Genomic DNA, 14,628 nt, shown 5'->3' on the forward strand with positions numbered 1-14,628 from the left:
ACACACTATAGAAAATGAGACACAGTGATGGCTGTGTTGTATGAGGAAATGGAGTGGTATCCACCCTCCTCTCTTATAAGGACAAGGCTGACTCCCCACATGCAAATGCATCTTCTAGCTCTAAGTTAAATCCCCTCCTGGGCTGTGGGAGCTCACATCTCTCTCACAGGAGGCTGACCTCTGAGAAAAGGGGGTGTAGCCTAGAAGATGAGACTGTTGGGTCTTCTGTACCTGGTGACAGCCCTTCCTGGTGAGTGTGACCATTTCATACATGTGTCCATGAGGGGATGTGACAACATGTGATTGACAGAATTGACTCTTCCTGTCTGCAGGTGTCCTGTCCCAGATCCAGCTTCAGGAGTCAGGACCTGGCCTGGTGAAGCCCTCACAGTCGCTGTCCCTCACTTGCTCTGTCACTGGTTTCTCCATCACCACCAGTGATTACGGCTGGAGCTGGATCAGGCAGTTCCCAGGGAAGAAGCTGGAATGGATGGGGTTCATAGGTTATACTGGTGGCACTGACTACAACCCATCCCTCAAGAGCCGCATCTCCATCACCAGAGACACAGCCAAGAACCAGATCTTCCTGCAGCTGAACTCTGTGACCACTGAGGACACAGCCACATATTACTGTGCAAGAGACACAGTGAGGGGACTTCAGCATGAGCCCAGACAAAAACCTCCCTGCAGAGGAGCTCTGGGCCAGCAGGGGGCGCTCAGCCCTAAGGAAGCCCAGGAACTCTAAGTCTTTAGAACAGGGAAAGAAAAACACCTGGTTTCCTCTGTCTTTGATTCCCACTCCCCATGCAGGGAGAAGACTTGGGGTCTTTTCTCTCTCTGATGCTGAAATGCTGTGTTTATGTGAAGTCACATTTGTTTGTGTCTCACTGTGTGTCTCAGGACAGGGTGTACAGTAATATTCTTGTCATTTTGAATGTGTTAGGAGTCTTTACAGGCTGAGCAGTCTCTCTGTGTTGAGGAATGTTTTGATGAAAACAACTTTTTGGAACTCAGCTGATCACACATGGCAATAGTTTTCAAATAAAAATCTGATTTCATTATTTCTCACTCACACACTGCACTCTCAGTGATATCTGTATGTTAGAGCTCATCCTAGCCTGCTCACACAAAGCAGTTGCTGAGATGCCTAGGAAATGAGACACAGTGTGACAAGGGGGTCCACACACCTGCAGCTGCATTACCCACCATGCAATGCACAGACGGGGATTTCCTGGTGTCACCTTTGTGGGGCTGTCGATGGTTACTGCCTCCCAGAGATGGACTCTTCTGTGTGAGAAATTATATCAATTGGTGATAGGAAGAAAACAACATATTAAGTAATTACTCAAGTGGTCACACTGATCCTTAATATCCTTAAATTCAATAGAGGAGAATTCATTTCTGACTTCATAGAAGAGAACTGAAAGTCATGTGATCAGATTGATCTGGCCTGTGATTTGTGCTCTCCTGCCACAGAATCATGGGAATGGAAACCTAAGCCAAACAGAGACCATGAAAAACAGTGCCCCAGTTATGTAATTAAAATAAAATCAGCAGTGTAAGTGGTCACATATCAAACCTTTAGTTAAGAAGTCTTATATTGCATTCTGTGATATTTTTGTCAAATTCTCTCTGAACATTAGGAAAATTTGAACAAACCAAAGATGAGAGAGAATGTCTGAATCAAATGTCCCCCAAACCATCGTAGTATCACACACAGTGGCAGAGAAAGCAGAGTCCCTCAGAAACTACACTGGACAACTGCGTCTCCATTGATAAGAAGAATGGGTTCCCACCATGGAAACCCATAGCCTAAAGGTCATTCATAAAAATCAAAGAATCAGATGTGGGATTTCCAGAGATGAAGAAGTGAATGACCACCCAAAAAGGCAATCCCAGTCCCACAGACTGTCCTCAGCGGTAAGGATTTTCTAATAACAGCCAATCCTCAGACTCAATACTGCAGAGTGGGCATGGAAGGAAGGTATAGCTTGGTCTATGAACAGAGGAGATGAGGTCATCTTTGTCACACATTAACAGGGGTGATTCCTTTTTAGAGACCCCAACGGACTCAAATAATAAACAGACTACAAACATTATTTATCAAACAATATCTGTATGATTTCTTCAACAATTCTGGATATTCATTTTCTAAGATTTATCCAAACCCATTTTTAGTGTTTTCAGCAAATGAAAGATATATAAAAACACAATCAATAGTCAGAGACATGGAAGATCACCTACTTAGTGTCAAGCCATTGAGAGGGTGTTTTTTTTTTTTCCTTGGCCATTTTATCCCTACAGGTATAATTCCTGTATGTTGGTTAAAGGTGTTAGTAAATCACTTTTCACAGACTTCACATAGGGATTCAGTGTGTGTGCATGCTAACTGAGATAGGTTCTGAGATCATACAGTGTTCTATGGACTCCATATGTGAATCCATCCCAGTCACAGTGTCTTTCCCTACCGTCTCCAGCCTTTACAAAACAAGGACCTACACTGACACAGCATCACATCTCACAGTTCATGCTTGGTTGCATTTATTCCATATTGATTGGGTTTTGAATAAATGCTGGGGTACTGGATAATCCCAAGGGTTCAGTGTCTTTTCTATCTCAGATAATTCATTTCACATGTTTCTCTAGCAGACATTCCCTCCCTATCACAAATATGAATGTCATGTGTTTAATATGTTTGCAAATGTGTGAGGAATGCATTATGGCTGGTGTGAACACCCTAGGCCAATTCTATGTTAAAGATTATGCAAACCTATATTGAGTTTAAAATAGTGTTTGAAATACCAGTGAGTTGATAAGACATCCTCCTGTCTTCCTTCAACTAGAAAGTAGAGGTTGACCAGAAGGTCAGGGAATCTTCCTCTTCAGGCCTCAGAATTGAATGGGAAGGGGACTCTGATTACTGGAAAGGCACCTGCCAAGTGGCTATAAGACTATTTAAAGTTCTTGCCTAACACCTTTCTATTTTTAGACACAGTTTCATGTATCCCAAGCATAACCCAAGCATAAAATTCTCCTGCTTCCACAACTGTTTTAAAATGCAATGGTGGAGGTGAACACAGAGCTTCAACCTTGAAAATACGTTTTCTACCAACTGAGTCTGTCCACAGAATCATCAGTGACACTAAGCTATAAATGCCACGTTGTCCCTTATGTCATCTCAGACATCTGCACCATTTATTGTGTCATCTAAGGTCACATTCCTCAGCTCATGATAGAGCAGGAAGACATGCAAATTTTGTTCTCCTCTGCCCATGAAAACCAGCCCTGACCCCACAGCTCTGACAGAGGTACCCAGATCTGGACTCACAGGTCCTCCCATTCTGTGGTCATCACTGAGCAGTCAACACTCAGCATGGAGATGAGACTGAGCTGGGTTTTCCTTGTTGCGCTTTTACAAGGTAATTTATTTGTAGTAAGAGATGCCTAGTGTGTGAGTGGTTGTGAGTGAAAGAAACAATGGATATTTGTGAGAGTTTATTGACAGGATTCTCTGTGTTTGCAGGTGTCCAATGTGAGGTGCAGCTGGTGGAGTCGGGGGGAGGCTTGATGCATCCTGGAAATTCCCTGAAACTCTCTTGTGCAGCCTCTGGATTCACCTTCAGTGGTTACTACATGCACTGGGTCCGCCAGGCTCCAGGGAAGGGGCTGGAGTGGGTTTGTGTAATTAAACATAAATATAATAATTATGCAACAGTCTATGCGGAGTCCGTGAAAGGCAGATTCACCATCTCAAGAGACGACTCCAAAAGCAGCCTCTACCTGCAAATGAACAGCTTAAGAGCCGAGGACACCGCCATTTATTACTGTGCTGCAGACACAGTGAGAGGACTTCAGTGTGAACACTGACAAAAACCTCCCTGCAGGAGCGCTCAGAACCAGCAGGGGGCGCACTGCGCACATGGAAAACCAGCACATTGCAGGAACAGGTGCAGATGTAACTGAGTGTTCCTGGGTTCTCAGTCTCAGCTGGCATTCCATCTGATGATTTCCCATAATGCTCTCTGCACTTGCTGTCTGTAAGGAAGGAAAAAACAAAGTTCTGTTTTCCCTCCATAAACACACACACACACACACACACACACACACACACACACACACACACGCACGCACGCACACATGCACGCACGGACTCTCTCTCCCTCCCCCCTCCCTCCCTCTCTCCCTCTCTCTCCCTCCCTCCCTCCCTCCCTCCCTCCCTCTCTCTCTCTCTCTCTCTCTCTCTCTCTCTCTCTCTCTCTCTCTCACACACACAATTTCTAAATGAACTAAATGCTAAAAATCACCCCTGTCTGCAGAAATGGCTGCTGATGTCACCAAGATCAAATGTTAGTGAAGGTCCTGGGTGTTGTTAAGGCTTCTGCCTGGTGTAATTCAGGGGAAATCCTAAAATCCTAAGATATTCTGACTAGGTCAGTGTTTGTTACTACAGGAGTTCAGAGAAGGCACACTGTGTGACTGGACACCCTAACAGGTCTCACATATGTCTGTTTTCCTGAGACCTGTGCACCTCAGTAACAGACCTGAGCCATTATCTGCTACTTAATGAATACCGTTCATCATCATCATATATCCTACCAGAGTTTGTTTCCTCTGGAACAACCTCTGACCTGAGTTCTCAGCATTGATGGGAGCCGCTCACATTAAACTCAGCTGAGGCTCAGCCTGCAGCTCCCATGCCCATTGGGGACAGTTGTAGGAAAATGGTCTGTCCCAGTTTTCCTGACTTTTTCTTCTGTGTTTTTCATAGAATCTTAAAAATTAAAAGAGTCCTGGTTAAACTGGGGATATGTCTGCTAAGTCAAAATATTAATAATCTGTCGAAGAACTATTTATGATTTTATTCCGTTCCTCCATCTTGAGGCAGTTCGCAGACACTGACAGATAGATTTCCTGCTGAGCACTGAACTCTAGGACTCAGTGCCCTGGTCTCTGTGAGGTGAGTTGTCTTTCTTCCTGATAATTGCCCACCTGCAACTGAACCTTGCCTCAGGAAAGTTCTGCTCCAGGTGTCCTCTCTCCAGGAGCCCCCACACTAACCCTACCTCACAGAAAAGGAGAAAATAGTTTCTTATTTTCCCATCATCACCTCATTATCAGTAGAAATCAAACATTTTCACTGAACAGTATTTGTGTGGGAAGAGCTTTCATTCACAAAACATGTGTTTAACATCTACATAATTTCATGCCTGAATCTGTGGACAACTGGGAAGCCCATTCATAAACTGCACACATCCATCTTTAAGTAACTCCTTGCTCATGGTGAAAAGATGGAAGAGTTCTCATTTGCAGTAGAGAAAGACTCAACACCTTTGAATCTCTGCACTACCCCCTGTGCCCTGCAGACAGCTCAGCTTCTGCCACACAGTTGACAAAGACACATTGTGCTTAGTGGCTTGTGGTATTGTGAAAGATCTCTGAAGAGGTAGACTCTGGCCCCACCAGAGACTTGTGAAAGTTTGTTATAGACATTTATATTAAAAATAGTGACAAGAAGAAATCAAGTGTCACTTACACAAAATGAAAATACTACAAGACAATATGATTTCTGTGGTGATAACAAGTGAAAGCTTTCCACATGACAGAATAGACAGATGGCAGGTCAAGCAGTTCATGTGTGTGTTGAAATTTTTAACAGAATAAGGAATCAATGCAATTTGAGACAATGTATTAATATATTTTTCAAAGAATTTTTTTATTAATTCAAATTAGAAACAAGCCTGCTTCACAGTCAATCCCTCTCCCTCTTCCTCAACTCCTCTCAAAACTCACCCCCATATGCTCCCCAGGGAGGAAGAGGCCCTCCATGGGTGATCCCCAAAGTCTGTCATGTCATCCTGGGCAGTGGCTAGCCCCGCCCCATCTGTCCCCTTGTGTCCAGGCTGAGAGAGCATCCCTCCATGTAGAATGGGCTCCTAAAGTCCTTTCTCACAACAGGATAAATCCTGATCCACTGCCAGAGGCCCCACAGAGTTCATAGGCCTCCTCATTGACATCCATGTTCAGGGGTCTGGGTCAGTCCTGTGCTGGCCTCCCAGACATTAGTCTGGGGTCCATGGGGTCCCCCTTGTTCAGGTCGGCTGTTTCTGTGGGTTCCACCAGCCTGGTCTTGTCCCCTTTGCTCTTTACTCCTCCCTCTCAGCAACTGGATTCCAGAAGTGTGGTTCAGTGTTTAGCGGTGGATGTCTGCCTCTGCTTCCATCAGCCACTGATGAAGGCTCTAGGATAGCATATGAGATAGTTATCAGTCTCATTATAGCAGAAGGGAATTTAGGGTAGCCTTTCCACTATTGCTTAGATTGTCAATTGGTGTTGTCCTTGTTGATCTCCGGAAATTTCCCGAGTGCCAGATCTCTCCTTGAAACTCTAATGGCTCCCTATGCTATGGTATCTCTCATCATGCTCTCCTCTATTCTTCCCACAACTTAACCTGCCTGCTCCCCCATTTCCTCCACTCCCCTCCTCTACTCTCTCTCTCACTCAATCTCCAAGCTTCCTCTCCCCTACCCTCATGCTCCCAATTAGCTCAGGAAATTCTATCCCCTTCCCCTTTTCTGGGGGTGAGGGGTAGGGCGTGGGGGTGGGGCATTCATTCTTCTCTTACAGTCCTCCTTGTGTCCTAGCTTCTCTGTCAGTGTGGATTGTAGCTTGGTAATCCTTTGCTCTGTCTAAAATTCATATATGAGTAAGTACATATTATGTTTTTCTTTTTGTGACTGGGTTACCTCACTCAGGATGGTTTCTTCTAGTTCCATTCATTTGCCTGGGAATATCAAGGTTCCATTTCTCTTTTTCTGCTGAGTGGTACTCCATTGTGAAAATCTACCACATTTTCTGTATCCATTCTTCCGATGAGGGGCACCTAGGTTGCTTGCAGGTTCTGGCTATTACAAACAATGCTGTTATGAACATAGATGAACATATGTCCTTGTTGTATGAATGTGCATTATTTGGGTATATGCCCAAGAGGGAAATTGCTGGATCTTGGGTAGACTGATTCCAATTTTCCTGAGAAACCACCATACTGATTTCCAAAGTGGTCTTACAAGTTTGCACTCTCACCAGCAGTGGAGCAGTGTTCCTTTTTCTCCATATCCTCTCCAGTATAGACTATCATTGGTGTTTTTGATTTTAGCCATTCTGGCCAGTGTAAGATGGTATCTCAGAGTTGTTTTGAGTTGCATTTCCCTGGTGGCTAAGATGTTGAGCACTTTCTTAAGTCTATTTCAGTGACTTTAGATTCCTCCGTTGAGAAATATCTATTTAGTTCTGCACCCTACTTATTAATTTCATTGTTTGATGTTTTGGTGGCTAGCATCTTGAGTTCACTGTATATTTTGGAAATCAGCCATCTCAGATGTGGGATTTGTTACGATAAATCTTTCTGCCAAATGTCGCCTGAGCCCCACTGTCACGTGTGAGTTTTACGCCAGCTGCCTGCCCGAGTTAAGCCCAAATGAATACACAGAAACTTGTATTAGGTTCAAAGCTGCTTGGCCAATGACTAGGATTCTCATCTGTTAGTTCAGTCTCAATTATCATAAATCTATATATTTTATAAGACTTATCTTATTGGACGCCTTATTGGCGTCCCTCCTTGAAGGTGGATTACATCCTGCCACTGGAGGAGGAGTGGAGGGGGAAAAAGTCCCCTCCTGTTTCTCCTTAGCTTAAATATGAGTCTCCTTGCCATGTCACTTCCTGCCTGGATCAGCACTTCTCTACTACATTTCCCAGAATCTTCTTTGACTCCTAGTCCTGCCTAACTTGCCGTTTCATTAGCCAAACAGAATTTTATTTAACAATCAATAAGATAAACATATACAGTACATTCCCCATCAGGGGTTGGTGAAGATATTTTTCCCATTCCATGGGCTGTGGTTTTGTCTTGATAACTGTGTCCTTTGCCTTACAGAATCTTCTTAGTTTCAGGAGAGAAATTTATTAATTATCTTTCTCAATGTCTGTTTTCTGGTGTTAGGTTCAGGAAGTAGTCTCCTGTACCAATTTGTTAAAGGGTATCTCCCACTTTCTCTTCTAATGTGTTCACTGTGGTTGGATTTATGTTGAGATCTTTGATCCATTTGGAATTAAATTTTGTGCATGGTGATAGATATGGATCGATCTGCAATCTTCTAATGGCCAAATCCAGTTATGCCAGCACCATTTGTTGAAGATGCTTTCTGTTTTTCCATTGCATAAATTTAGCTTCTTTGCCAAAAACTGTCAAGAACTAAATTTCAAACAGGCCAGGATGGAGGGAACCAAACAAGACTGAAGTTTTTACAAGTTAATTGCTAGCAATCCAAATTATTGAACTCAGGATGATAAGAATATAAAAATTGTAAGGACAGCAGGGGGCACAATAGAGCCATTAATCAGAGGAAATCAGATGGAAATCTGCTGAGGATTGGAGGATTGCAGGGAACTCCAGAGCCTCTGTGCACTCCCTTCTTAAAGTCTTAGCTGAACAACATCTGCTACAGTTGATATGTGAAGTCTACAATTTTCACACAGAGAAAACAATCAATGTTAAATATTATATACATTTTTCTCCCTTAATTTTAAAATATCTATGTATTTTTTATTTTCGTAAAACTTTTTCATACATTGTATTCTGATGAGATTCCATGTCCAATTCCTCTTAGCTGTTTTCCATATTCCTACAAGAAACCCACAACTTTTCTTTTTCTCAATAGAAAGGAAATTAATGAACAAATACAAAAGGATTAACAAAAAGAAAAAAAAAGCCACCAGGAGCATACACCTAAAATATGGTGAAACAGAAAAATATAAATAGCTTATATATGAAAGAAGAGTGAAAATTCTACCATTTAGGAATTGATTAAATTCCCATGGACAATTCTCATCATTGCTATCACCACCTGTGTATCTATTTTTTCATGAAAAGGAACTAATGAATCTGGTGGGATTCTATTGTGAATGGAGGGATTAGGCCATGATTTTATAACCACAATGTCTACACAGGTCTCAGGAATGACTGCTTCCTCAGACAGGATGAGGATTTGGACCTCAGCATCCTGCTGACTGACCCAGGTGTCCTCCACCTCCTCCTTCTCCAGCTGGACAAGGTCCTTATCTAAGAAGCACCCTGCTCATGAATATGCAAATCATGTGAGTCTATGCTGGTAAATACAGGGATGTCCACACCACCAACAACATATGATCAGTGTCCTCTCCACAGTCACTGAGCACACAGGTCCTCACCATGGTATGGAGCTGGATCATCCTCTTCCTGGTGACAGCATCTACAGGTAAGGGCTCCAAGTTCCATTCTTGAGGAGGGGCCATGCAGTCAGGTGACAGTGACATCCACTCTGCCTTTGTCCCCACAGGTGTCCACTCCCAGGTCCAGCTGCAGCAGTCTGGGGCTGAGCTGGTGAAGCCTGGGTCCTCAGTGAAGCTGTCCTGGAAGACTTCTGGCTACACCTTCACCAGCTATCTTATGAGCTGGGTGAAACAGAAGCCAGCACAGGGCCTGGATTGGATTGGATGAATTAATCCTTCTTATGGTAATACTGACTACAATCAGAAATTCAAGGGCAAGGCCACACTGACTGCAGACAAATCCTCCAGCACAGCCTACATGGATCTCAACAGCCTGACATCTGAGGACTCTGCTGTCTATTACTGTGCAAGACACAGTGTTTCAACCACATCCTGAGTGTGTCAGAAACCATGAAGGAGCAGGAAGCTGAGAAGACAGATGAGATGAGCCTGGATACTTACACAGAAATAATCATTCTGTGTGACCCATTTTTACCCTACTCCTAACAGTCTTACATAGTGTTTGTCAATTTTTCCAAATAATATCATATAATGATGTGATCCTTGTTGGTTTTCATTCAGTAACCAGATCTTGAGGAGATTTTTATCAGTGAACACCTATATTGACAATATCCCCACTCAAATTCTTCTTGTGTCCAACTCATGCTCACTCTCAAATTCATGACTTCTTCATCCGTACATAATACTTTTCCTGTCTCTCCTCTTCCTCTAATCATCGGGTGTTTTAGGGAGGTCACAGAAGAGCAGGTCTTTATTGTAGTTGGGGAAGGTCTCTCCTGGAGGAGCTAAATGTTAAATACAGGTCATCAAAATGTGTTTTAATCATTGTTATGCAGAACCACAGTGTTTATATTCATATAGTTGTTCTATTGTTTTGTTGAGGGTCAATAGTGGACCTTTATGCCTGATATGCTGTACCACTCAGCAACAATGTGTTAATTCAGCTTAACAAATGCTTTCACTATTCACTGACCCATTTTTTTAAAATGATTTTGGTTTCGTTTTGTTTCTCTGAGTTTCTTATTAAATACATAATTATTTCACAAAGACAAGAAAAAAATTATAAAAGAGAACAATAAATTAAGGCTGAAAAGTTGTATTTCTTTTTTAAAACCTAAAATGATACTAAGTAAATTTTCTTTTTTTCTTATTCATTCTTTATCACTCTTCCTCCTGACAAACAGCTCAATACAGACCAAGCATAACTCAAACCCTTGATTCCCCTGCCCCATTCTCTTGTCTACAATGCAGTCCTGGGAATAAACATATGGCTTCAAAAATGCAAAACAATACTCTACCAACTAACCTGTGGCCCTGGAGAGTAAGTGATGCTTTCATACCATAAACTCCACTTTGGTCTTTATTTCATCTCAGTCATTTGCACCCTTATTTGTCTCCACTAAGCTCCTGGCGCTGAGTTCATGACATAGCAGGAAGACATGCAAATTATGTCCCCCTCTGCCCATGAAAACCTGTCTTGAACCTACAGTTCTGACAGAGGCACCCAGGTCTGGACTCACAGGTCCTCCTATTCTTTGGTCATCACTGAACACTCAACACTCAGCATGGATTTGATACTGAGATGGGTTTTCCTTGTGGCTCTGTTGAAAGGTAATTTATACATAAGGAGAGATACTAAAGGTTTGGGCAAATGTAAGTGAGAGGGTTATTGGACATCCATGAGTGTGTACTCACAGAATTCTCTGTTTGCAGGCATCCAGTGTGAGGTTCGGCTGGTGGAGTCTGGTGGGGACTTGGTACAGCCTGGAAGTTCCCTGAAACTCTCCTGTGCAGCCTCTGGATTCAGCTTCAGTGATGCCTGGATGAACTGGGTCTGCAAGGCTCCAGGGAAGGGACTGGAGTGGGTGGGAAGAATTAAGCACAAACCTGATAATTATGCAACAAGCTACGGGGAGTCCGTGAAAGGCAGATTCACCGTCTCAAGAGATGACTCCAAAATCAGCCTCTACCTGCGAATGAACAGCTTAATATCCGAGGACACCCAATTTATTACCGTGCTGCAGACAGTGAGAGGACTTCAGTGTGAACCTGACACAAACCTCCCTGCAGGAGCGCTCAGAACCAGCAGGGGGCGCACTGCACACATGGAAAACCAGCACATTGCAGATGTAACTGAGTGTTCCTGGGTTCTCAGTCTCAGCTGGCACTCCATCTGATGTTTTCACACAATGCTCTCTGCATTTGGGGTCTGTAAGGAAGGAAAAAACAGAGTTCTGTTTTCGCTCCATGAAAACACACACACACACACACACACACACACACACACACACACACACACACACGGTCTAAATAAACTAAATGCTACAAATAACCCCTGATTGCAGAATTGGCTGCTGTTGTCACCGGGATCAAATGTTAATGAATCTTAAAATTTGTCAAAATCCTGTTTTTCCAACTCTTATGCCTCCCCCACGTAAAGCATATAATGGCTTGCTTAAGTGAAGTCTCTTGACAACAGACAGGCAGTATCTACACCCTATATTTGATTTTGTGTTTTTCTGGAACTATAAAGCTTCATAAGCAATGAAGAAGACCATTAATGTGGAACCTCTTTCTCATGATTGTTCTCATAGGATTGCACATTTTTCATGATTTTCAGTGGTTGATTTGATATCAGGTATCCCATCCATAAGAACTTAAAGATGGTGTCCAAGTCTAATAAGTCTTCACAGACATTTCCCTTGATTTGAACAGTCTAGGTGTTTCATCAGGAGACATGCTTCTCTCACAATGCTGACCCATGATGTAATGGAGGAATGGAGTGTAGAAGTCATCTGTAAACATCTCCACACATAACTTGCAGAGCAGACACTCCAGACATCTCCAGAAACACACCTGTACTGTTTCTTGTTTCAGATGAGATATCTGACCACGGAGGACACCATAGTGTCTCCATCTGTTGGAGAATCAGAATGAGACGTTATGATCCAGGTCCCAGATACAATCCTGTCTGCAAAGGGACCCAGGGATAGTGCAAGTGGCACTTGGGACATTCAGTGGTTCAGCAGCATCAAATATAGCTCAGAAACTGAAGAAACTGTTGGTTTTTATGATTAGTGAAAGAGGTCCAGGCAGAGAAGTGAGAAATGATCCTCAGAGTGACGTTTGGCTGAGAATGCTAGGAATCAATGTGTGCATATTTTCAATGAAAACCCTACACAGTTTCACACACATTGCACCTGCTCAGCACACATTGTGACACATTAGTCTACCTCAGGAGAGGACGCTCACACCATCTCTCCTCCATCCCACAGAGTCCAGACTTTTGTGAATGAATTCCATTGTGAGAGGAGGCTGTCTCTGTGAACCCACACAGAGGAAGAAGGAAAAGACTCCTGTACATTGTCACCATGAGAGCCATCAGCACAGAACCATAATGGACTTTGAAGTGAATCCTTTTTATAGACATTGCTCAGATCAGAGCAGAAGAAGCTGAAATTCCAGGGTAAGTCCATCCAGCACCCTGACTTGTAGGGATAAATCTTCTTTTTTGTTTATTGAGAGTGGGTTTCTCTCTGTGGCTTTGCAGCCTATCCTGGCAATCGCCCTGGAGACCAGGCTGCCTTAAACACAGATATCCTCCTGCCTCTGTCTCCCAAGTGCTTGGATTAAAGTCGTGTGCCTCCAACGCCCAGCTGGGATAAATCTTCTTTAAGGAGGTGTTGTGTAGAGACTGCAGCCCTCTGAAATTAAAGTCCCCCGGACATCATACCACTTCTAACCAATGTTAGAAGAGAAGCCACGCAACTGACTGGTTCCAGCTGCTTCTCTCTGGTAATGTTAAGAACAACTGCTTAACAATCCTGAAGCTAGAAAAAAATCTAAAGGAATAGCCTGGCTTTCAGTTGCACAAATATTTGACTTTATATTTGCAGTTATGCTTCTGATATTTAAGCAGACATATACACAAAATCCTGTAAGTGATCTTGGCTTCTCTCATCCCTGGAAACACCTTCCAAATGTATCCTTCATTGTAGAAAGTGCTGCAATAGCTGGATGGTGGTGGCACATGCCTTTAGTCCCAGCACTCGGCAGACAGAGACAGGTGGATATCTGAGTTCGAGACCAGCCTGGTCTACAAGAGATAGTTCTAGGACAGCCTCCAAAGCCCAGAGACACCCTTTCTCGAAAAACCAAAAAAAAAGTTCTGCAATAAACATCAGTGGGCAAATATTTCTGAGTTTGTTCCCTTTAGGTCAATTCAGTGAGTTCTTTGTATGCAACATTCTTGAGTAGAAAATATTAACTCTACGTGTCAGAAAGGATGATGTAAATACTCAAAATTTATTAGATATTGAAATCTCCAGTAATTACCATCATCACCATAACAACCTCCTGTAAATGAATCTGACAAACTTATCACAAAGCAGAGCAAGTGCCTCAGGCCTGAAATCCACTGAGAGCTTAGGTCCTGATGTTTCACCCACAACATCTGCACAGATCTGAGGGAAGGGTAAGGATGCATTTCTACAGACAGGATTTGGACCTCTGAATCCTTTGCTTGACCCAAGTGTCCTCTACCTGCTTTTGAAACTTGACAAGGGACTTATGTAAAGAAGTTCTATGCTCATGGATATGTAAATCAGGTGAGTCTATTGTGGTAAATACGGGGATGTCCACACCACCAACAACATATGATCAGTGTCCTCTCCACAGTCACTGAGCACACAGGGCCTCACCATGAGATGGAGCTGGATCATCCTCTTCCTCCTGTCAGTAACTTCAGGTAAGGAGCTCCAAGTTCTGAACCTGGGAGGAGATAGACACTGAGGTAACAATGACGCCCAGTCTTCCTTACCCTCCACAGGTGTCTACTCCCAGGTCCACCTACAGCAGTCTGGTCCTGTTCTGGGGAGTCCTGGATCCTCAGTTAAGCTGTCCTGCAAGGCTTCAGGCTACACTTTCACTGATTACTTTATTACCTGGGTGAAGCAAAAGCCTGGACAGGGCCTGGAGTGGATTGGAAGGATTTATGGTGGAAGTGGTGGTGCTGACTATGCTCAGAATTTCAAGGGCAAGGCCACACTGACTGCAGACACATCCTCCAGCACAGCCTACTTGGAGCTCAGCAGCTGACATCTGAGGACTCTGCAGTCTATTACTGTGCGAGAGACACAGTGTTTCAACCACATCCTGAGTGTGTCAGAAACCATGGAGGAGCAGGAAGCTGAGATGACACAGAAAATCAGACTGGAAACTTGCTTAGAAATAAACATTCTGATTGTCCCTTTGTCTGTCTCTTCACACAGTCCCACAACTTGTCAAAATTACAACTGTGGA

General features: G+C 43.3%; 1 gene segment (V, D, J or C); it reads left to right on the forward strand.

The window, feature by feature from the left end:
- The first annotated feature begins 3,343 nt into the window (after positions 1–3,343).
- LOC100751409 lies at positions 3,344–3,867 on the forward strand. The segment is given in 2 exon segments: positions 3,344–3,419; positions 3,524–3,867. Coding segments are annotated over 2 exon segments (390 nt in total).
- Positions 3,868–14,628: the final 10,761 nt, after the last annotated feature.

Source organism: Cricetulus griseus, unplaced genomic scaffold (genome assembly GCF_003668045.3).
Source record: "Cricetulus griseus strain 17A/GY unplaced genomic scaffold, alternate assembly CriGri-PICRH-1.0 unplaced_scaffold_56, whole genome shotgun sequence".
NCBI lineage: Eukaryota > Metazoa > Chordata > Mammalia > Rodentia > Cricetidae > Cricetulus > Cricetulus griseus.